The sequence below is a fragment of the Pseudopipra pipra genome, chromosome 8 (genome assembly GCF_036250125.1).
Source record: "Pseudopipra pipra isolate bDixPip1 chromosome 8, bDixPip1.hap1, whole genome shotgun sequence".
In the NCBI taxonomy this organism is placed as follows: Eukaryota; Metazoa; Chordata; class Aves; order Passeriformes; family Pipridae; genus Pseudopipra; species Pseudopipra pipra.
The window spans coordinates 37,340,190-37,362,313 of record NC_087556.1 but is presented as its reverse complement, the minus strand read 5'-3'; the positions used below and the strand labels follow the sequence as shown (position 1 = coordinate 37,362,313).

Sequence of the window (22,124 nt, the reverse complement as noted above, 5' to 3'; positions counted from 1 at the left end):
CATCATTTCCTGCTAACTTTCAAAGTAAGCATTTCAAATACAGGGCAGTACATACCTAGATAATCTCCACAGATGGGAACAGTCTTGAACACTGAATATTTGCTTGGTTTCTTTAAGCAACTCTCTCAAGCCGTGTCTGTAGCATTAGAGGGGCAACTGCAGAACTGAGCATACACTTCTGGAAGCAGAAGGCCAGCAGGAGCCTCCCTGACCATTCTCATTCATCATAATTTTTTCACTAGCATTTGAGGAATCAGAGTGAGACCTTTAGGACTGCCCCTTAGGATTGCCATCAGAATCCTCTTGAAAATTTGGTATGGACACCATTTTCAGAAGATTGGAACCTCGGTATTTTTAAACTGCCAGGTTAACTCAGGAGTGTTACAAAGATTCTTTTTACTTTCCAGTGTTCATGTTTGTATGGTATTTTAAATACCATCACACTTGCCAAACACACTGCACATGAAGAGCTGCGAGATGGACATTTAGCCCAGGCCTGAAGCAGGTTTACTAAGAAATGGAGAAAGGAGTTAAGTGACTGAAGCCTCTGTATTCACAGCATCTCCTACAGCATGTGCTCCAGTGAAGTCAAACCACTGCCACAGCACAGCTGCTTCACCTCGTTCTACTCCGTCCCGTTGAGAGCTCCCTGCAGCAGCAGGATGGATGCAGGCCTGAGGGAAACTCAACACTGCTGGCACTGCCTGATTTTTACAACCACAGCTGAACAACCCAAGTTACTACATGGCTGTAATGTCTGAACTGTTTCTTATTTGAAGTCTCTCTGTGCTTGAGCATGCCCTAAAATAAGCACCGTGGTTTCAGCACCTACCTTCACTGTCCACAACACAGATTCCACCACACCCCCCACGCAATTGCCCCTGAGGCCAGGGCCAAGACCCAGCTGTCTGATGGTGTCTGAAACACATGGCTCTGCTACCACATTTGATGTCACAGCTGCAGAAGCAAGGGAGACATCTGCACTGATGGAATCCCCATTACAACATGGGTACATTTCAGTCTGTCAAAGACAGGCAATATTCTTAGAGTGACCAAAAGGTTATGGAATAAATCTTATTTTCTAACATAGGATACCAATGTGAGTTAGAGGAAATTTAAAAGTACAAATATGCTTTGGCTTGCAATTCCACTCAACTTCCAGCACTACGAAGGTACTTTACTAGTGTTGAAAGCCTTTTTCTAAGGGACAAGCTTAAAGTTGCACAGGAGAGCAAAGCAGAAAACCCAGGAATAGTTTTCCATTTCTCAGGCTAGCACCTTTCTAACTGATGCAATTCCCCCTTGGCTCCTCGCACCCTCATCCATCCCAACCAACAGCCTGGACCCTAATTCCTGAAGTCATTAAATGGCACAGACTCCTCCTCAGCCCAGTGCCAGGATTTCAATGCACAGAAAGGAATATCTGCAGCTGAACAATACTTTGGAGCAGGAACAAGGCTGGAAGAATACAATGTGAATACGGAGCACTTTACTAGTACGTCCTTTTATTTTCATCAAGATAAGCTTTAAAACATAGTGATTTTATACCACTGGGTAGAAAATCCCCCTTGCCCTTTTCCCAGAGTTTTGCCTAAATACTGAAGAGGGATATTTAAGTCCTCTTTGATAAGATAGAGGTCATCTTAATGACAACAAAACAGAACTTCAGGATAGAAAAAAGCAGGCCATTAAGAAGTGTTATTTACGCAGCTTTATACCAGTGTCAGCTAAAGTTTTCATTATTAAAGTTTCATCAGTACCATAGGAAAACAGCAATACATTGGTTTGCTGAGTAGCTGCATGAAAGAAACAGGTTTTACAAAATATGAGCAGACAAAAAAAAAAAAAAGGCAGGGCAGAGTATAAGAAATCTTGGTCCAAAAACTACATTCACATGAAGTCTTCTAACAGCAGAGCAACCATATCTCTTTCTTTTTATTTCTATTTTTCCTGACTTTGGAGAATTTATCTGCTCCAAGTGTGTCATACCAGCTGCTACATTTAATTTGAGAGAGGAAAAGTTTCAGATAGTACATGTTCATATCTCTTCTGATTTTCTTCTACCTAGCTCTAAGAACTTGGAGCAATGAGATGCTTTGGGCTGGATGAGGGAACAGTGGAGATAGAGAGTTGCTCCCATTTCACAGACAGGAATCTAATGGGCTCAAGCAAGGCTAAAGTTAGGAAACAAGGACTGGGCTCACATGGCAGAACTAGGGATTACTCTTGGTTCATTTAAACTTAATTAACCTGCAATTATGATTAACTCAGGGGAAAAAGTCTTTCCAAATTAAATACAAAAAATATATTATTTCCTAAGTCTGTCTAAAGTTCTTATTATGTCAATATTAATATTCATAAAGCAGCACTAAGTGGCCTGAAACATCTCTAACCTTGACAGTTTTTTTCAGGGGTAATAATAATCCGCAGCAAATGCAGGCCAACCAAAAACCACTTAACTAATTAGTAGTTGCAGTCACTGAGAAAACATGAATCAACACTGTTATTACAAGTGGCACATTTGAGTGGCATCTAATTATGACTTGATGAGCACGATACTTGCATTATCAACATTACTACTGCATCCCATCAGGGACTAAAAGCCGCTGATGGCATTGACTGCGAGAAACTCCCACTCAATGGTACTGCAGCACCCAACAATCTCCTTGGCAGGGGCACCCTCACTAAATGACATGTTAAGCGTAATTACTGGTAGACATTGTAAATAAACAGGATTGGAAGTGAAAATTGTACCAAGTGCATAAGACACAATCTGACACATTGGAAGTGGCAGCCTTAATTGAGAGTTTCTTTGACTGCTCAAGATCATTTCAACTGCATTTCTCGGAGGACAGTGATTATAACTGTGGAGACAGACGGCATAATGGTATCAGCACTGCTGACAGAGCAGTGAATTAAATTGTATCTGCTGTTGTGTGAAAGCCTTGATGAGAGGTACAGATCCTTAGTGGTCTTATCATTATAACACAATGGTCATGTTGTCATCAACCTTGCTGGCTCCAATTGAAAAGAAATGATTGTGTGTTGAAGCTTTCCCCCCCACCACCACCTTCTATCTCTTGTGCTCAATAGAACCAATTTTGAGAGAGCTATGAAATCACGCAATAGGGCCTAAAATGCAGCTGCTTGGCATACAAACGGGGCCCCATTAAACTGGAATCACACACAATATGTGTTTATGCCAGGAGAACAAATAGAAGCTGAGTACAGGCCAAGTTTATTCACAGACACAAAGCCAATGTAGCTCTTCATCAATATAATTGCCTTTTATATTGTCGTTTAAATAATGGGCTCTATTATTGCTTTAAAATCCTAATATTCCTGGCATTTTATCACTATGTTTACAAGGTATGTCCTTTAAAAATGTGAAAGGAAGATAAAAGAAACCTATAAAATCTTACATCATCAAATATTACTTCGAATTTGAAGTCTTAAGTACTTGACATTTTCTGCCACACTCCAGTATTCCTCATATCATAACAAAAACAAAACAGACAGCAGTTTTTTTCCAGAGAAATTATACTTCTTAGAGAACATTCTTGCTTCACAGAACAATTATCTAAGATCATTTAAGGCAGTAGATAATTCCTGTTGATTTTAGATTATCTTCCATAATTGTATCATATGAACCATTATAAAACAGAAGTGAGCAAATTCCTCTATTAACACAGTCACACAAAAGTACAGACCATGTGATTGCCTTCTCCTGCATTAACTTCATCCACATTTCTGATGCTTCATCGTGCAGTTCACCGTACTGGCACAAACCAGACATAACAGACCACAGTCCTATTGTAATTGTCTCTTCTAAGGAGCTATTCCACCAGGACACTTCCACTCCCATTAGATGTGCTTTGTTGCCTCCAGACACCATACGGTTTCAATAGAACCATTACCAGAAAAGTGTAAAACTGAGTATTGACGTTCTCACAGCCCAGACAAGATATAACTTGCTCTAAAAATTATCAGGAGAGAGCAGTTCCTCCTAAAAACCTTTACTGGTGTGTCTGTGCTTAATGTACTTTTACTCCTTCATGGAAAAAAAGCCATTATTATTATTATTATTATTATTAATTTCAGCAATAGTATCAAATTCCATTCACTCCAAGCACGTATCATTCCAAAAGTCATTTGCAGGATCCAGGTGAAATAGAGACATACCTGTACCCCTGTATTTTCACCACTTTGCACCTTGAGATGACTACCTGTGTTACAGTACAAATGCTGTAACAGTAGTTAGTCTGACAATGGCCAAAGTCTCATTGAAATAGCTCCTTAAAACACAGCCTTGAAGGGGAAACAGCAAAGTGGACTCGAATCTCAGCATTAACACCGCTGTAGAGAAAGCCTGTTCCTAAACTGACTACATCAAGAAAATCCCACTAACATCATCAACTTACTTTTCTGAAACTCCTCCAGTTTTTTGACAGCCTCATCTCGTTCTTGCTTGATTTTGTCACACTGTAGGAGAAAGAGAAAACTGAAATAAAACACTGATCCCAGTTATTTAATTAGCAGTCAGTCACAACATGCAAAATCAACAAAGATCAATTGCCTGCACAATAAGGTTCAGAAGCCTATCTAAGCATCATTTCTCTTTCTTCTCAGTCATGTAAGATCAATGGATATTATGCATAAAAAATTCCTAACCAAACCAGCAAGTTGTACTTGATTTTAGGTTCCAATTTAGAGCTACTCCAAAGATATTTTAGGAGAGACACATTATCCAAAATTGATATAAACAGTCATTACACCAACAGTAAAAGCTCCTTGCATGCTTTAAGTCTAGTTTCTTTAATACAGATAGACTTGGAAAAGAGGCTGTCAGAGACTGAAATTGTTAATGATTTATGCATTCTAGGAGACTTTTGCAGGCTTTTGACTTGCATGATACCTCTGATAAGCAGTCGGGCCCCTCCCTCCCTCCAGTGCTGAAGGTGTGAAGTCCTGAAAAGGCAAGAGCTGAGCTTGCAGGCTTTTGACTATTGATACATCTGACGAGCAATCAGGACCCTCCCTCCCTCCAGTGCTGGAGGTGTGAAGTCCTGAAAGATAAGAGCTGACCTTGCAGGCTTTTGACTATTGATACATCTGACGAGCAATCAGGACCCGCCCTCCCTCTGCCAAACTTGAAAGGCGGGAGCCAGGCCAGACACAGCAGCTCTTGCACAGGGCCCAGGGAGAGGTTGGAGGCTCGAGGCATGGCCCGTGACACTGACCATGGATATGATAATTCATAACTTCTTGGAGTGTGGGGGCTTCCCTCCTTCACCCCCAGCAGATCAAGACCACCACTTCAAGTGACAGACATGGAAGCTGCAACTATCAAGTTTCATCGCTGGACCCCGTGGGCGGTGACTATGGACATCTGTCCACTCTCAGCTTTTCTTTCCCTTACTCTCCCTTGCTCTTATCCTGCCTTTCTCTCCCCTATGCATTTTTCTCCTCCCCAGAAAGGTTATGACAGCACCCAAAAATGTTAGCTTACCTATTGATTATGACAGCACCCAAAAATGTTAGCTTACCTATTGATTATGACAGCACCCAAAAATGTTAACAATTGATTCAAAATTGTTAAAATAAATCTTATCAATATATGTTTTCATACACCGATTATTTAGTGTCGTTTCACTTTAATCCACCCCAAAGGAATTTTTGATAAAACCTGGGTTACCCCCCCCCTCTTTTCCTGGGGCGGGTCGTAACAGAGGCCTACATTACCTACCGTGTGCAAGGAAAACCTCAAAGCCAATAAACAGGGACATGCTGTTTATTTTCATAACATTACAAGCAAAGCTTCAGCCTTGTAGAGGGGAAGACACTAATTTTTATGCTTCAAGAATTTCCCACCACCTCAATTTTATTAATTTTGGGGTTAATGTTAACACTGCACAGGGCTGAAATCAGTGATCTTATGATGGAAAGGTTTCTTCAGAGAAAGAATAAAACAGAAGTTAAATAGACTTCTCTAAGAAAATCCCTTTGATAAGTAAATGAAAGAACTCAAAGAAATGAGTAAACTTCAGGAGAGGGACAGTCAGTGATTAACCACAGTGTGAGAAACACATGACCCAAGGAGAAGTATGACTGGCACACAACGTGTCTGACACACACGGCGTACCAGACATCCTTCCTCACATGCAGCTGTGCATGTTCGCAGCAATAAATACCCGTACCACCAGGAGTTAACTTATGGAAGAGATCTGTGTGACTGAGCTCCTTACAGTGCAACTCCAATTACAAGGATACTGGGAAGAAAAAAACAAAACCCTGAAACGATTTTGCTCGATTTTCAGTTTTTCCACATGAGGAGCCACTTTGAGTTTGCAGGAAAAGGAGCTTGCTGTTAAGTAACAAGAGGGGGGAGAGCCCAATTCAAAGGCAGCCAAATTCAAGAGAACCCTTCTATGGGCTCCGGAGGACCCTGGCCAAGGCCCAGAGAAGGATCTGCTCTTGGGCAAGGCGAGGATGCCATTGGTGTCACCGCAGGGGCAGCCTCCACAGAGCTGATGGCTACCTGGGGGAGGAAAAGCGCTGCACCCAGCAAGCAATCTCTCTTCCCGTGGCACTGGGGGGATGAGGCAAAGGACAGGGGCTGAGTAGGGGGGACAGGTCTGTCACCAGCTGCTGTAAGATCTGTGAGACAAGGCAGAGCTGCAGAAGGAGCAGGACGTGCCAAGCAAGCGGTGCTGGACGAGGACTCACCGTTTCATGTGGCCCTGTTAACAAAGAAGCTGTTCAGAGAATCCTACACAGGAGAGGTGAGGAAGGGAAATCTGTGCATGACTCCTGCTGCTCACTGCCCTCCCTCTCAGTTTCCTCAGCAAAAATTTGTGTCACCTTACTGGAGAAGTGAAGAGAAGGCAGAACGGAAGGCAGTGAAAGACAGGGGTAGTATTTCTGACTGTTCCTGCAGAGCACAACTCTGCTGCAAGAGGGGGATCAGTGTGAGCTGCTGCCTCTTCGTATTTTACAGAAAAAACACTGTGGCCATGCTGGCATACTTCACCCATGGATTTTTCTGCATGCTGCAAGCTTTCAGCCCACTGCATATTAAGGGAGCAAATGCCTTTAATGCTCAGTTTAGAAACCAGGAAGATTAGTATTTTAAGGATCTGATCTGTTGCCTATGGAAGTCAATGAGACTTTTCTACTGACAGAAACCTTGACGTAGAGGACGTAGTATACTCCCTATCCCAACGACAGGAAAAACTCCTTTTAAAATTCACCAGCAACAGCTTATCCTGTGCAGTGAAAGGGGAAGTTAAATGACCTATTCCACTTCACCTCAAGTGCTATTTGCAGAGAGAGCTCCATTTGGACCACGGCAAGCTGACTCTTCTCATAACTGTGACATTTCTCTGCACAATCAGGGTCTCTAGGTTTGGGTCTCTGCAGAGCAATTCCTGCTCCCACTTGCAGCTTTCTCAATATTTTCCTTTTGCTGCTACCGTGCTTCGGAATGAAAGGGGAGGAAGAAAAGGAGAGTGGGAGATTGCTGCCCTTGCTGAAATGATCAATGGAAAGCACTTTGCTTTCTGTCTTGCAATCAGAGCCGTGCAAGCGGAGCTGTTACAGGTCCTTAAAAAAAAAAACCAACAAAAAAACAAACCCTAGTTTATCTCCTAATAATTAAAAAAAGTTAAGATTGAAAGAGTACAAGTAGTTAAAGGCAGACTAGAAGGTTATGCAAAAAAAGCCTGTAAATTGAGTTTCATAATAAAATTATTGTCACCCTTTAAAATAAATTGACCTTACTTTAAAACAAATAAGTTTAAAAATATCGAAATTTAGAAGTGTGAGCTGTACACAAAAAGCTGCACAGACACCTTCAAAGTTCACACCAACTCCATTTCTCAAAAGAGAAATCTGAGGCATATACAGTACAATTGTTAATTGATAAAAGTATAAGTAATCCTAAATAATAAAAGGCAAATAGTATAACATTACTATAAAATCTGCTGTTCGCTTTTCACATTCAAGTACATGTAACTGCTGAAGTTTCCCTTGTCAGTATGAAGGGATAGCTCCATACTCAAGAGTACTCTCAAATAAAAATAAAGAATTCTGTAACTCCTGGATTGTTTGTCAATTTTCTTTTTTTAACTTCATTTTGTTAGGAGTTCCAGCTCTGCAAAGGAAAACAAGCATTTGTTCAATATTATTTAGTATATTTTTAATCTAATATTTATACTACCATTATCCCACTTGAAAAACCTCAAAGGAAACTGGAAATATTCCAGTCCTGAACTAGCTACAGGTTTCAACGATAATCTCTTAGCAATTAAGAGATGTTGCATTTGTATTTTTAAAAACAAATCCAATAGCCATGCATTCTGTGAATAACTCCACACAATTGTTCATCTTCGCAGGCACAAGTTCAGAGGATCTGTCGATCCCGCTCCATTTCAGATTTTTGCCTTCAAGGCCCCAAAGCCACGAGGCAGCACCTTACTTTCTAGCACAGAGAACTGACATGCTGACTAATTACAAGTAAACCATGTACATGTCAAAGATCAGTGTTCAAACCAGATACTGCCTATGTAGACAGTAATTAACATTACCTCAGCCTGTACTGGGGGCGAGAACAACACCAGGACAGCACCACATCATCCCAGCAACCTGATACTGGAGTGTGAGGATGGGAAGCTGATGCACTCAACCAGCTGGAAGCCACACACCCACTCCCACCAGCCTTATGATTCTTTGCCACTAATTCCAGGGAGGCCTGGGTTTCTTGTCTATTCTTTACTAACAGGCTTCTTTTTTGCCAACTGTTTTGCACATAAGCTCCTACTGACTTCAGTAAAAGGCCTTCAAAGGGCAAAAACAAGAAGGAGATTGTTCAGTCCAGATATTGGGATGCAAGAAGTTCACGTAGTAGTCATATAGTCAATTAAGCCATTGCTAAGCAACACAAGACACAATTCTTTCCCATTTACACAGATTGTGAAATTTATGCAGATTTAATGCTTGTTCTAAAATTATGAGTTTGGTACAGTGCTCACAAGTATCCAATGACATTTGCTATACTCTACTTACAGAAACAATGAGCATGTCATCAAGGCAGAATCCCTTTCCCATTCTCATTTGGTGACAAAACATATAATCCATTCTATACATGTGCTTTAACAGAGCAAACATCATGAATGATGTATCAGAGATACTACACCTACTGTTTTGGATAGCTGTCTTGCTTTTTTTCCCCCTATTGGCAGCCTGACAAAACACTGTCAAAACCAGCGTTCAGAGTCATTTCTGTCTGATTAGCAAGTAGTCAAATATTTATTCATGATCTGACTCTGAATATGTCAGAACTGCATATTAAGTTACCCATATTTGTGTGCAACTGAACGTTAGTTATCTATCTTTGGGGGACTGGTATGCGTGTTCAGTCAGCGACTTCAACAAAAAAGGTGACCTAAGAGACATAATCTGCCAATATTGTTTTTGCTTCAGTTTCTGAAAGTACTTAAAAATGTTAATGAAAAAAACGTCTGTGGCAATATTGTCAGAGACCCCACCAGTGGTCTTCACGTTGGCAGTTTCTCAAGGCAATGAGGAAGAGACACTGTGGATCAAAGATCTTGCATTCTGCTCCTGAATTTTCATGTCTATTATCATCCTTTTAAAGCAGTAGTGCTTTGAACAAAGTAACCTACATAAAAGTCAATTTACTTTCTAATCTTAAGGAAAAACATGAAACAAAGAGCATAGATTTTCAAAAATTAAAATTTTATCTTAAGTTAGCTGTCCATTATCCACCAAGTTCCATGTGACTAACAGAACTAGGCTAATTTCTGCACACACAGCTCATCTCTCAAAGCCATACGGCTGCAGCAGTGACTTAGAAAAATCTCCCACCAACTTTGTCAAAAGCACATACACACAGACACCTATCTAACTCCTGTGTGGTACTTTCCACAAATAGTCTGCAAGTCACCTTCTAAAAAAATTAATTTCTCTTCTCTTTGTCCTGATACAAAGGGAGCCTTTTCTTCTGAGCACTTCTTCTGAATAGTGAAAATAGAGGACAGATTTCCCAGGCTATCTGAGACTGGTGTAGAACAGCATAACTGGAATGCAGCAAGAAGCCCAGCGAAGAAGACAAGGAGGTCAGTGGGTAGGAGGGAGTGAGGCGCAGCATGCCTCACAGTGGAAATACATGGAATCACTGCTCCATCATAACTGAAGGCAGGTTTCAAGTTTTCTTTAGTAATGAGAAAGTAGTTAAGGACAAGGTCTTCTCAACACAGTCTTGAATTGCACCATTTATAACTGGACTAAAAGTGACCCTTCCAAAATTACTTCAGAAAAAGCAAAATTAAAGCTACATGCCTTGGCAGCTAACAGGGATTTGAAAACTAACAGGTGTCTTCTATCTTTAGCTCACTAATACTGAAGAAAGGAGAATTTTGTTTACAATACAGTGTAGCACTGACTTAGTCCTCTGCATTCCTCCTGATAAGAGGCTCTCAGCGACCACAGTTCCTTTCGGAAGGTTATCTGCAAAAAAACCTTTTGCACACTGACATGGATTTTTGCAATGCAGCACTGTCATCACATCTCTCCCAGAGTCCTCTGCTCCCAATGGCTTCCTCTCAGGAAGCAGGTACGTCAAATGAGATCCCTCACCAAAGAGACACCTTACCAAATGTGCTTAATTTTAGTATTAGAAAGACAGTTCAGCGTAACTACAATGAGCAGTCTAGGAAGCAGGCATTATTTCTTACTCCAGTACCTCTGAACATAAAAACATGAAGCTTGCACTAATGTATGAAGTTCAGACCATACAATCAAAGCTTCTTTTCAGGTTGGACAGGCACACAGATGTCACAGAAAGATGTGTGATATCCTGAGAATTCATTTTATGCTGCAGTACCATTCTGCAAGTTAGGACATCTTGCTCTCCTATTAAAAACTGGGTGAGATTTGAAGGAGGAATGGGAAGGGGAAGATTTTAAATACCTTTAGAAATCATATTCCTACATTCTGAATCTTCAGAAGGGCTGGGTAAGGGAAGTTATTCTATTTTTTCTTTTCAGTAAGTCTGTCCCTTGTGCAAATCAAGTCGTAATAAATAAAGCTTTAGATCCAAGAGAAACAATTTTATCTAAACACATGAGTTGGTCTGTGCTCACACTGTAATCACAGGCAAAGTGGGTAGAGCAGCCATCACTTAAAATATATTTATACAAACCTTTCTGGAGTGGGACAGCCAGAATAGTTCTGGGAGTTGCACTTATTGCTCCTTAAAACATACAGGTACAAGTAATGCTTATTACTAGTAAGTATCAGTGAACTCAAAAAAGTAGACAAAAACCTGCCATAGTCAACAAGATACTCTGATATTTAGCATTTTAGTATTAAATGAATAATTGTTATATATACAAACCTCTTCTTTCGTTTTCTTATTTTCTGCTCTAAGCTCTTCATATTCACCAATAGCTATACAAGAAAAAAAAAAGAGTTAATATAGCAGCACCTCTTCCCAAATTAGCTCTCCATTTCATTAAATTGAAAACTCTTCTGTATGCTTACACAGACTTCTTAAATAACATGGGTCATAAACTTCATTAACAGCCTATTAATGGCCTATGAACTGGATATCCTTCTAGAATTGAAGCAATTAGAAAGTGTCTGAAAAAGATGGTAGCTCCCAAAACAATCAATTTTTGATCAATGTAGAGTTAAACAATCTCATTGATTGAGTTCAAAAATACAAGGTGAATATACTGGTTTGCAGTCACCATTTTAATCCCACACTGGCTCAGGTTACAGATCAATGCCAGAAAACACAGTTAATGCCATACATAGGTACCTCCAGAGTAGCTGAGCACCTTTCTGTATTTATATGTTTATTAACATTTTCTTCCAACAAGAGTCCTATGAAAGGTATTTTTTGTCTTTAAACTCCCCATGGAGACAAGAAAAGATTGTACGATTTGCCCAAGATCACAAGAGCTCAGCTGCAGGGATCAGCAGGAAAGGGATCAACCTCCAGGATTCTGGGAGGCCATTGTTTCAAACCAGTAAATAATGTGCAGAAACAATCTATCAGCTACCAATTAAACTTTCAGTTTACTGCATATTTTTGTGTGCCCCTCGTAAACCTTTTATTTTACTGCCTCAGGGATGTGCCATCATTGCCACAACTTCCCAATTCCATTCTTATTTCAGTGTGTCCCACATGGGCTGTTCGGCCTTCGAGACCATAGGAATTTTATTGTCACCAGAAAGAAGCTGAATACACCTCCAAACTTAGAGAAACAAACTTTTCTAGAAAGGAACACTGGTCGGTCTTCAAGACATACTGCAAGAGTGGAACGAAGGGACTGTTGACATCACTACGGATCTTATTCCAGTCCCTCGGCATCTCCTCAAATTTTTGCCCTGTACCTAGCAGAAGCTATACTAGCATACAGGATTTCAAGCTAATTTAAACTGGATAAAGGGTATGAATAGATAGTTTTCAGCTGCTAATATCAGAGATGTTAGAGTTTCCTCTTGACATGTCTTACCCTACATCTGAAGACATGAACACGTAGACTGCTTAGATCAGCCACCAGAAAACCTACTACCTCTTTCTAGCTTTAGACAGTTAAACTTCTTCAAACAAGAAGCTCTTACAAAGTTACATTTACTCTGCTGTGACAGCCCTCTCTCCCCTCCCCAGCATTTCAAAATCTCCTGAAATAAAATTAATTCAACTCACTCCTGAAGGTGAGGTCTGGCATCACTGTTCTGCTTGCCTTCAGCATGCAGCAGCACACAAGTACCTCAGAGGTAAAAACCTCAAATTAGCCTAACTTCTCTCTTCTTCAAGATCACATCACTTTAGAGATGAAGTCTGGGACACAGGCAGCAGAATTAGCTTCTGGCTAGCAACTCAAAACAGGACTCTGCTCCCTGTGTGCCCTGACCAGCAATGGGGTCACAACAAGGCCCTGCTGACTGTATTAGCTAGAAAGAGAATACAGGAATGACAGAAATCTCTCAGCCAGAATCTCAGCTCTGCCGTGACCAACCCATGCAGAAAAATTTCTAGGCTCTCCAAGAAAAAAAAGTTAAATAAAAAAGCTTAAAGTGAAGTCCACATGCAAACTCACAAGAAAACTGTTAAAGAGATGGAAAAAATCCTCACTCCTGCTCATCCAAGTAAAAAGGGAAATCTACTAAAGAGTTGAACGAACAAAATCAGGTTTCTTAAAATTGTGCCCTGCATCCCTGCACCAGTAAAACCAAGGTCTCCTACCCATCCCTTTACTTGCCCCCACTTCTTATCTACCAAATTTCCTGCCCACCTCCCATACTCAGGAAACAGAAGAAAAAACACAACAGGCAGATGAACAGGCAAGAAACCATACTGCTGCAATTGCTCCAAGACAGAGCACCTACAGTGAAATAACATGTTTCCTACTCAGGAACGCAAAGCTAAGCCTCCTGATCACTGTTCCACTTTCAAATCATTTCCCTGTTCCCTGGAGGAAAGCAAGAAAAGAGATTTCTAGCATCCAGATGCAAAAAAAGGAATGAAAACTGTTATTGACAGATACAATTCAAGTTTCTTCATACTTGGAAACTGCTACTGTTTGCTCACCTTTAAGGCAAACTCATACTTGCTATTCGATACTTTATAAATGACTGAAAAATATAGATTTGCCACGCCTTTAACAGCTCTCTTCACATGCTCCCTGAACAGAGGACTCTGAATCATGAGCCCTTAAGGCATGGATACAAGAACAAGCTACCAGAAACAAGAACACTTACACAACAGTCCAAAAATCCCCAGTAAGGGCTCACCTGGGTGAGACTGGGAATTAAACTGCCTGTTCAGGGCAGCCCTTCCCTCTTTCACTGCGGATCCACAGCAGGTTTGTCGTGGAATGCAAACAGAAACTCAGCAGCCACTTCATGCTGCACTCACACACTTTCTTCAGTGCCTTTTTACTGTGCCCACCCCCTCACTGTCACTGCAAAACTTTCGTTCTTCCTTGAATACAGCTAATGCATAGTAAGGATCTGGTATCTTAAAATCAGGTTGTTCATCCTGGATGGCAACCCCATCTGCTGTGGATCAGATTCTCTGCAAAGGCAGAAGTTGAAAGTTGGTGGATTTTATTTTTTTAACGTTGGGGGTGGGGGTTGTTGGGAAGTTTTGATATGAAGTTTTTCAGGTGTTTAATGTACAATGAAGTTCTGAGGCCATCTAAAAAAAAATGCCTACATACATAACCTTCACTGAAGCACCAAAGGGCATAAAGGAAACAACGATCTCTTTGCTCTAGAACTGACTAGAACAGTCAGTAACTGGAGGAATATAAGGCAACAGTTCACACGGTCCAAATGCCATACAGACAATTTAGCCTTAAAACCCCTCTTTGGTAGATTAGGAGATATCATTACCACTCTTTATAGATTCACAAGCAACAAATCCTTTGTACAAGGACTTCCCTAAACTTTCTCCAAGAGATAGAACTCCTTCTCCTTAACCTATGAAGGCACTCATACAATATACGTGACAACTTCACCTGAGCAACTGAAAACTTCTTACATGTCATCCTGACTCATTCAGATTATGCTCTATATAATTTATCCTGGAATAAAGACATCTCTTCACATTTGTAGTGAATGAAACAAACAAGTGAAGACACTTCACTAAAGGTGCTACTAAAATTCCAGAACTATATATCATTTTCTTAAAGAATCAATATTGTAGCATATATTGGTAGTAAAACGCCCATGTTGAACTCATCAGTCCCTAGTGAATCCTGAATAACTGTAACAGATATGTATGAGAGATCTCTTGGGATACTGTTGCTGTCTGACACTAACTTTATCTGTAGTAGAATAATTCCTGATATACAGCAGTATGATATATACAATTTATTAGGACACAAATCGCATTTTTCTGCTTCAGGTTATCTTTACACAGTATGAGGGCAACAACTTCAAGACTAAGGAGAGAAGAAAGCAGGGAAAAGGAGAAAATAACCGAATATTTTGGGCTACGGCTCTTAACCCACCCCAAACATGTTCCCAGCCAACCCTGCTCTTTCTTACGGTAAAACAATAAAACCCCAAAACAGCCAACAGGAGGGAACACAGCATGTTCCTTTACAACAACCACACATTCACCAGCTTCTCACTCCACAGCTCAGTTGGCCAGAGGGGACTGTCCTGTGAACACTTTATCTGCACTAAATTAAGTATGCAACTTTGTATGCAGAAGCTCCCTTAATTATAACTTAGTCTTTTGATTTTTATTTGTGAATCTGTGTCTCCTGAACCAGGATTTGCTACCAAAAGACAAGTATTACCTAAATTAGATGTTTTATGTATTAGATATTTACTATGGCTAAAAAGCACTTATTAGTAAAACAAGGTCATAAGGGTAAAAGTATGTAATGACTATAATTCATAGTGAACAACAGAAAAGACTCCTCCATTTGCACAGAGTGAGGTGGTGAGACTCTTTCTACTCTTTTTATTGAAAAATTAATCAACCCCTTTTCCAAAGCTGTATATTAAAAAACAGAAATTAAAGGAAAAAAACCCAACACCACAAACTTTAAAAATGCTACATGCATATACCTTAGCATTTATGTTGCAAATCAGGGTGGCCTTTGAGTAGAGTGAGAGCCCTTCCATGCCAAATCAATAAGTAATGCCACTTCAGCATTTCAAACCTACTTATTTAATCAAAAAGTAAGTAGAGCTGTCAAAGGAAGCAAGTGTCATTCCACTGCTTATACATCTAGACTATGGACCAGGCATGTATTTACTGGTAGAGGCAGGAGAAAGAGCTTACAGTGCAAGAAGTCCTCTGCTCCAAATGAAACAAGCCATTCTAATTAAGTCATTTTTTTGTTGGTAGAAGTAAACTAACACCTGGCTTTTTGGATGTATCATTAGAGACATAATTACCCCTGTCAGAACCAGAAGCTTTAATGGAATTGCTGCCACCACATTCCTCCTCCCAGTGTACTTGGAGCAGGAAGAATGAGGCCAAATGTCTCTCAAACAGGTCACCCTAGAAGCACAGTATGCACAAGATCTGTGAAGTGCTGTCAAGAGGATAAACAAAAGCCAAAAGGGATGAATTTTTCTCTTGTTCCCCATTTTAGGCTCAAGGATCCCTTTTGCCCAGACAATCTCAATTTCAACAGGATGTGGTACAGCACCAGCCACGTGCAAACTACTTCAAATTGATGCCTGGGCAGCATTTTTAACTCCTCCTTCTGTAAAGGTGAATCTATGTGATGGTGTTATACTCCTTACTTTACAGTGACTCCAAATCTTGACTCACAGTATATAAACCTATTATTAGGCCTAAAGCTTACATGGACAAACCAAGCTTTTGCTCACAAATCACCAGCTGAAACCTACACAGCTCAACTACCAAACAGCCCTTAAAAACAAACAAATAAAAATCACCTGTGTAAATATACAAAGGCAAGTGTTCAGTACAATTCCTGTCAGTCAGACCCTGCATCTGTGTTCCCATATCCTTTGGTTTTACTCAAATCTCGAAAAGAGTGTACAAATACATTTTTTTAATGAGACCCCAAATTTGCAACCTGCAGTCTTACAGCTTCCCGGAAACTGGGCAGGAGAACTAAACACACCACTGCCTGATAAAGCCCAACCACCTAAGTTCACACCAAAAGATTTGCCTTTGTGAGTTTCTGAAAACCAGACATGGTTCAACACAAGACACTGAAGCGGGAAAAACATTCCACAGTAATATACGAAGAAAACACTCCAGCAGGATGGGCTCTGCTGGGGAAGGATGGCTGCTGTGATGAACATATACAGACACGTACACTGGAAAAAATCTGCAGAGCAGATGACTACAGAGGGGAACACAGCAGCCAACAAGGTGTCCTAAGAAATTCCTCTGGCCATAAAAATTAACCACCAGGCACAAAGAAAAATAAATTTAACAAATCACATTAAGAGCTTGTCAATAGCATATTCCTAAATAGTACTACTCTGAGATATTGCTGTCAGATTGTCAGTCTGCTCTGTTCCTTAGAAGATATATGATATTCCCTTATTCAAAGGTTCTGACATTCTAAAAAAAGTTTTAAGATCAAATAGATCTTAATTAAAACAAAAAAACCCACAACAAACAAACAAACAAACAACACATATAGAGTCACAATGTTTGGGACTAGGGACTAGAGACTGGAAATCATCACACTTCGTCAAATTCAACCAGCAAACACAGAGTAAGACTAGACATTTCAGACTTATTAAAAAAATCCAGGCAATATAAACTTGTTCAGTATATACGTAGTTATCAATAGTTGTTAACCACTGTAATGTAGCAAAATGACCAGAAATGTGACTATGACAGTGGCATTGCTGAAGTGCAATTTTACCTAGTTTATAACTCCAGGTATTTTGGTTGCTGACTGCTGTTTTCAACTGAACAGAAAAGCAACTACGTCAGAAGGTAACTGTCTTTAAGGGCAAAAGTACCTACAGTGCCAATAAAACCAAAGAGAAACAAGGCAATCTTTCAGGCAGGTAATCAACTACTGTTATGATTCAGCTGTTAGTCAAGTTTGCTACAACTCCACAGGTTCTACAAACAACCACTAATAACACAAGATTTTGCCCAGTTGATTTGGTTTTGGTTTTGTTTCGATTTTAAGTCTCACCCATAGGAATTATAAGGGCCAGTTGAACAGAAGTGTGCACCATTGGAATTACCACTTCGAGTTAGGCAATAGTAATATTTATAGTGGATCTGCTTTATTAAACCAAGCCATCTCTGAAAACTATTTGAGGATTAAAACTCGAGCAACACTTTTAAGTCCTAAATATCAACACAGATCATGTTCCTTTGTGGTGCTCACCTTAAACTTGGTAATGGAGGAGGCTGAAGAATGATCAGTATCAGGTATCTGAGTCTAACACACAGGACTTGGAAAATTCAGCACGGGTGAGAGATAAGCATATCTTGCACACAGAGCTTCAGTGTCCCTGTTGCCATTCAGAGCTCTGCCAAACAGCCAAGTGAACTTGCCCAAGCCCCAGACATCTTCACAGCTGCCACTGAGAACGGAGCGGGCGGCTACGAAACCCTGCCTCGGGTTCACTCCACCGCCCTTGTTTAGGAAGAGTATGAGCAGCAGTGGGGATGTGACAGCAGCCAGCCACCTACACTGCTCTTTGCTTCCCCTCCACCTTCTGCATCACTTCTCAGACAGTTCATTTACCTGGTGTCAGGCAGGTTTCTCAAGAGTAGAAAAACACATCCTGAGAGAGAACCAAACAAGGGCTACTGAACGAATGTTCTCTGAAACCCCTCCAAATCAATTTGTGTTTTTCAAAAATCTGACTACAGACCATAATGCTACAGTAATCTGAAGCCATATACCACTCTAAATGCAATAAGATAAGACAAGTAAGTATTCATTACCCCAAATATTCAGCGACAGCAGATCCTTCCACCAACCATATCTATTTCCAAAATAATACTGTTATCTACATCTGGAAGCAATAAAGAGGAAAATAAAGACTTTCTCACCTCCTCTTTTCATGCTGCATCTGTTTAACAGACCACCCTAAACTTACTTGAGGCAAGTTGGCAGTATCTAAAATAGTCTTGTTTTGTTATCAGTAAGAATGGAGAGGACATTATCTATTCAAATTTACAGCATATAAAGACTAAGCAAATTTACTTACCTATAGTAACAATATTTAGTTCATTACTGTTAGAATAATTTTATGCATCTCATTACCTTTTAATTGCTTAGATTTTTTACTTTGGGCTCCTCAGACTTGTCAGTTAACACAATTTAACTATTAATTTAACTATGTGTGCTACCATATTTTTTGTATAGTTTTAGATGCAAAACAGGATATGGAAGAGTATTTTAAATTTTTTTTCCACAGGCTAACTTTTCACCCATATAAAGCAACTTTCTCATCAGCAATACAATCACTAAAGCCTATGCCAGCCTCACAACAATATACTATAATTCCTATGTTTAGGGATGAACAGCAACCACCACCAAGAACAGTGCCTTATAGGACTGGGTTTGCCAAGTACAGTTGCTATTCCAACAGCTCAAGTGGATCTTAGCCAGTCCTCAAGTTACAGTAACTTTCCCTTGAACTAATTCCTGTAGTCCTGTAAAATTTCATTAGAGATTAAAGGATACCCAGCCTACTGGAGCAGAAGACATTCATACAGCAGAACTAAAGCCCCACTCTAAATAATTTCAAGAGGCTTGGTTTTCTTTAAAGATTAACCCAAACATATCTTTTTTGCAACTGATTATTGACATTTTAACAACTATCCTCTTGGCACAGACAACTCCTCTGGAGGCAACAGTACTGGAGGGAAGCAGTCTGTCAGCAAAAACCCACAGATTTTTAGCCTTATTTTTTGGTCCCAAAGTATCAAAACACACGGCTATAAGATTATCATTTTACACCCACTGAACCCTTCCAAGGCAGAATCTAACCTGTGCAGCTGGTCATCATGATTTCCAATCCTGAGTGTACAACAACCAAAAAAGTAAGTGCCAGAGCAGGTCATAAACAGACCTTAAACAGATGAACAGATGAAATTTGGTTAGGAAAAGCTTCTGCTATACAGCAAAGGTGGTTAAGCACATTTACAGTCAGAATGAATGGTGGAAAAATGGGCACTGATCACACTGTCATAATTTCACTGTTTTACGTAACTTTGTCCAACAGGTCTTTTCCAAATAGCTCCTCCCAGGCTCATAGGAGACCAGGAGAACTCAGTTGTGGGAATTACCAGCAGGGGATTGCAGTGTGGCTACTTCAGACCTACAGCTTCTGTGAGACAGGAGGCACCAGGCACTTGATGCACACTCACAAGCAGACGTCCAGAATTTAAACAGCTGGTAAAGCTGGATCTTCAAACATTGCCTACATGATTAACTAAGGCAGATACTTTGCTGGATCAACCTGGTTGCTGGATAGCAACAGGGTTACAAAATGGGCTGCTTCATAAGCATCCAAGCTCTTTTCCATGCCCCTTCTTCCAGAGGATTAAAGATGACAGTGGTTTAGTTTCTGAGTCCAACCACGCGCTCCTGAAAGTGCCCCTGCACCACGCGGAGGTACCGGGCTGTTCTACGGCAAATCAATTTCCAAACCAGAAACTGACTCACACACGGCACCAAAGCGGTCCAGGCCAGGCACTGCCTTCCATTTACACCGCAGCTACAAACACTCCCCACAAACTGAGGGCGCACCAGGGCGAGCCCGGAGCTATCGGCGGGAAGCGTGCTCACTGATGGGCAGCGGGACGGCAGGGCTTGGACGGGCTGGGTTGGGATCGGGTCCTGCAGGCTGAGCGGGAGGTGGGACATGATGCCAGGTCAGGCACAGCGCGGCCTCCACGCGAGGCTCAGCTCCCCAGAGGGATGGCAAGGCGGGGATGGGGGTCCCTGGGGAGCAGCCCCGGGTGCGGGCCGTGTGACCCGCACACGGAGCACTCTGCCCCGGCTGCCATGTGCTGCAGCGCCTCGGCCTCCCGCCATCGACCCCGCGACGCCCGCGCTCACACCACCACGGCATCAATGAGGTTGGACAGGACCCCAACCCATCTTCACCTGCGGGCACCGAGGCAGGCGCTCACACGGGGAAGAGCCAACACCTTCCACCGCCCCGATTTATTTTACTATGGCTGTTACTGTGTCCCTCTGCCTGAGCAGAGAAAGAGGCCGGGGAAGGGGGGCTGTGGGACGCCCAGGCCGCGCCCGCCCCGCCGCGCCCCGTTCCCCTCGCCCCGCGGCGGCCGCGCTCCCGCCGGCCGAGCCTGAGCCCCGCGGGGGGAGCCGCGCTCTTCCAGCGCCGGAGGCGGCGGCACCGCCCACCCCTACCTTGGTCCTTCAGGCTGGCGAGGCGCTCCAGCTGCTTCTCCTCGTCGGAGCTGTTCATCGTGCCCCGCCGCAGCCACCGCCGCCGCGGGCCGGCGGCTGCCCCGCAGCGCTGCGCCCGCCCCGCCGAGCGCGGCCTCACCTGTGAGCGGGAGGGCGGCGGCGGCCGCAGCCCCGGGGCGCGGCGGGCCCGGCCCGCTCCGCTCTGCACATGCCCAGACTCCCGCGGCGCCCCAGTGAGCATGTGCGGGTGCGGGCGCGGCGGCTCCGCGGGCAGCGCCGGCGGGCGGGGCGCGGCGGGCCCGGGTACCCGGAGCGCCCTCAGCGCCCGCCCCGAGCCTGCACGGGCACGGCCTGGCTGTGAGCGGAGTCGCGGAACCCATTCGGGTGGCCGAGACCTCTGAGATCATCGAGTCCAGGCTGTGACCGAACACCACCACGTCACCCAGCCCATGGCACTGAGTGCCACGTCCAGGCTTTCCTTAAACACCTCCAGGGACGGTGACTCCACCACCTCCCTGGGCAGCCCGTTCCAATGTCTGATCACCCTTTCTGTGGAGAAATTCCTCCTCATGTCCAACCTAAACCTCCCCTGGCACAGCTTGAGGTCGTTTCCTCTCATCCTATCCCTTGTTCCTTGGGAGCAGAGCCCGACCCCCGCCTGGATGCACCCTCCTGTCAGGGAGTTGCAGAGAGTGATGAGGTCCCCCTGAGCCTCCTTTTCTCCAGGCTGAGCCCCCCCGGCTCCCTCAGCTGCTCCTCACAGGACTTGTGCTCCAGACCCTTCGCCAGCTCCATTGCCCTTCTCTGAACTCACTCCAGCACCTCAATGTCCTTCTCGCAGTGAGGGGCCCAGACTGGGCACAGCACTCAAGATGTGGCCTCACCAGCGCTGAGAACAGAGGGACAATCACTGCCCTGCTGCTGCTAGCCACACTATTCCTGATCCAGGCCAGGATGCCCTTGGCCTTCTTGCCCACCTGGGAACATGCTGGCACATGTTCAGCCACTGTCGATCAGCACCCCCAGGTCCTTTTCCACTGGGCAGCTTTCCAGCCAGTCTGTCCCCAGCTTGCAGCACTGCAGGGGGGTGTTGTGGCCAAAATGTAGAACCTGGCACTTGGTCTTGTTGAACCTCACGCTGTTGGTCTCAGCCCATCGATCCAGCCTGTCCATATCCCTCTGCAAACGAGAGGAAAAATCCAGCGGGCCCCCTGGCCCGTGGAGACA

The 22,124-nt window shown here is 42.7% G+C and overlaps 1 protein-coding gene across 5 annotated transcripts in view; it reads right to left on the bottom strand.

The window, feature by feature from the left end:
- The window catches only part of SHTN1 (shootin 1), a 60,745-nt gene extending 39,689 nt beyond the window's left edge, over positions 1-21,056 (bottom strand). For 2 of the 5 annotated variants that reach the window (XM_064663690.1, XM_064663691.1), the window contains exons 1-3: positions 20,898-21,056; positions 11,417-11,469; positions 4,422-4,482 (exon numbers count right to left, since the gene is read on the bottom strand). In XM_064663690.1, coding sequence (XP_064519760.1) covers positions 4,422-4,482; positions 11,417-11,469; positions 20,898-20,955 — 172 coding nt within the window. In that variant the 5' untranslated portion in view covers positions 20,956-21,056. Of the gene's footprint in view, positions 1-4,421; positions 4,483-7,308; positions 7,328-11,416; positions 11,470-20,897 lie in introns of those variants that run through there. The other 3 variants (XM_064663688.1, XM_064663687.1, XM_064663689.1) reach the window with 3 other exon arrangements.
- Positions 21,057-22,124: the final 1,068 nt, after the last annotated feature.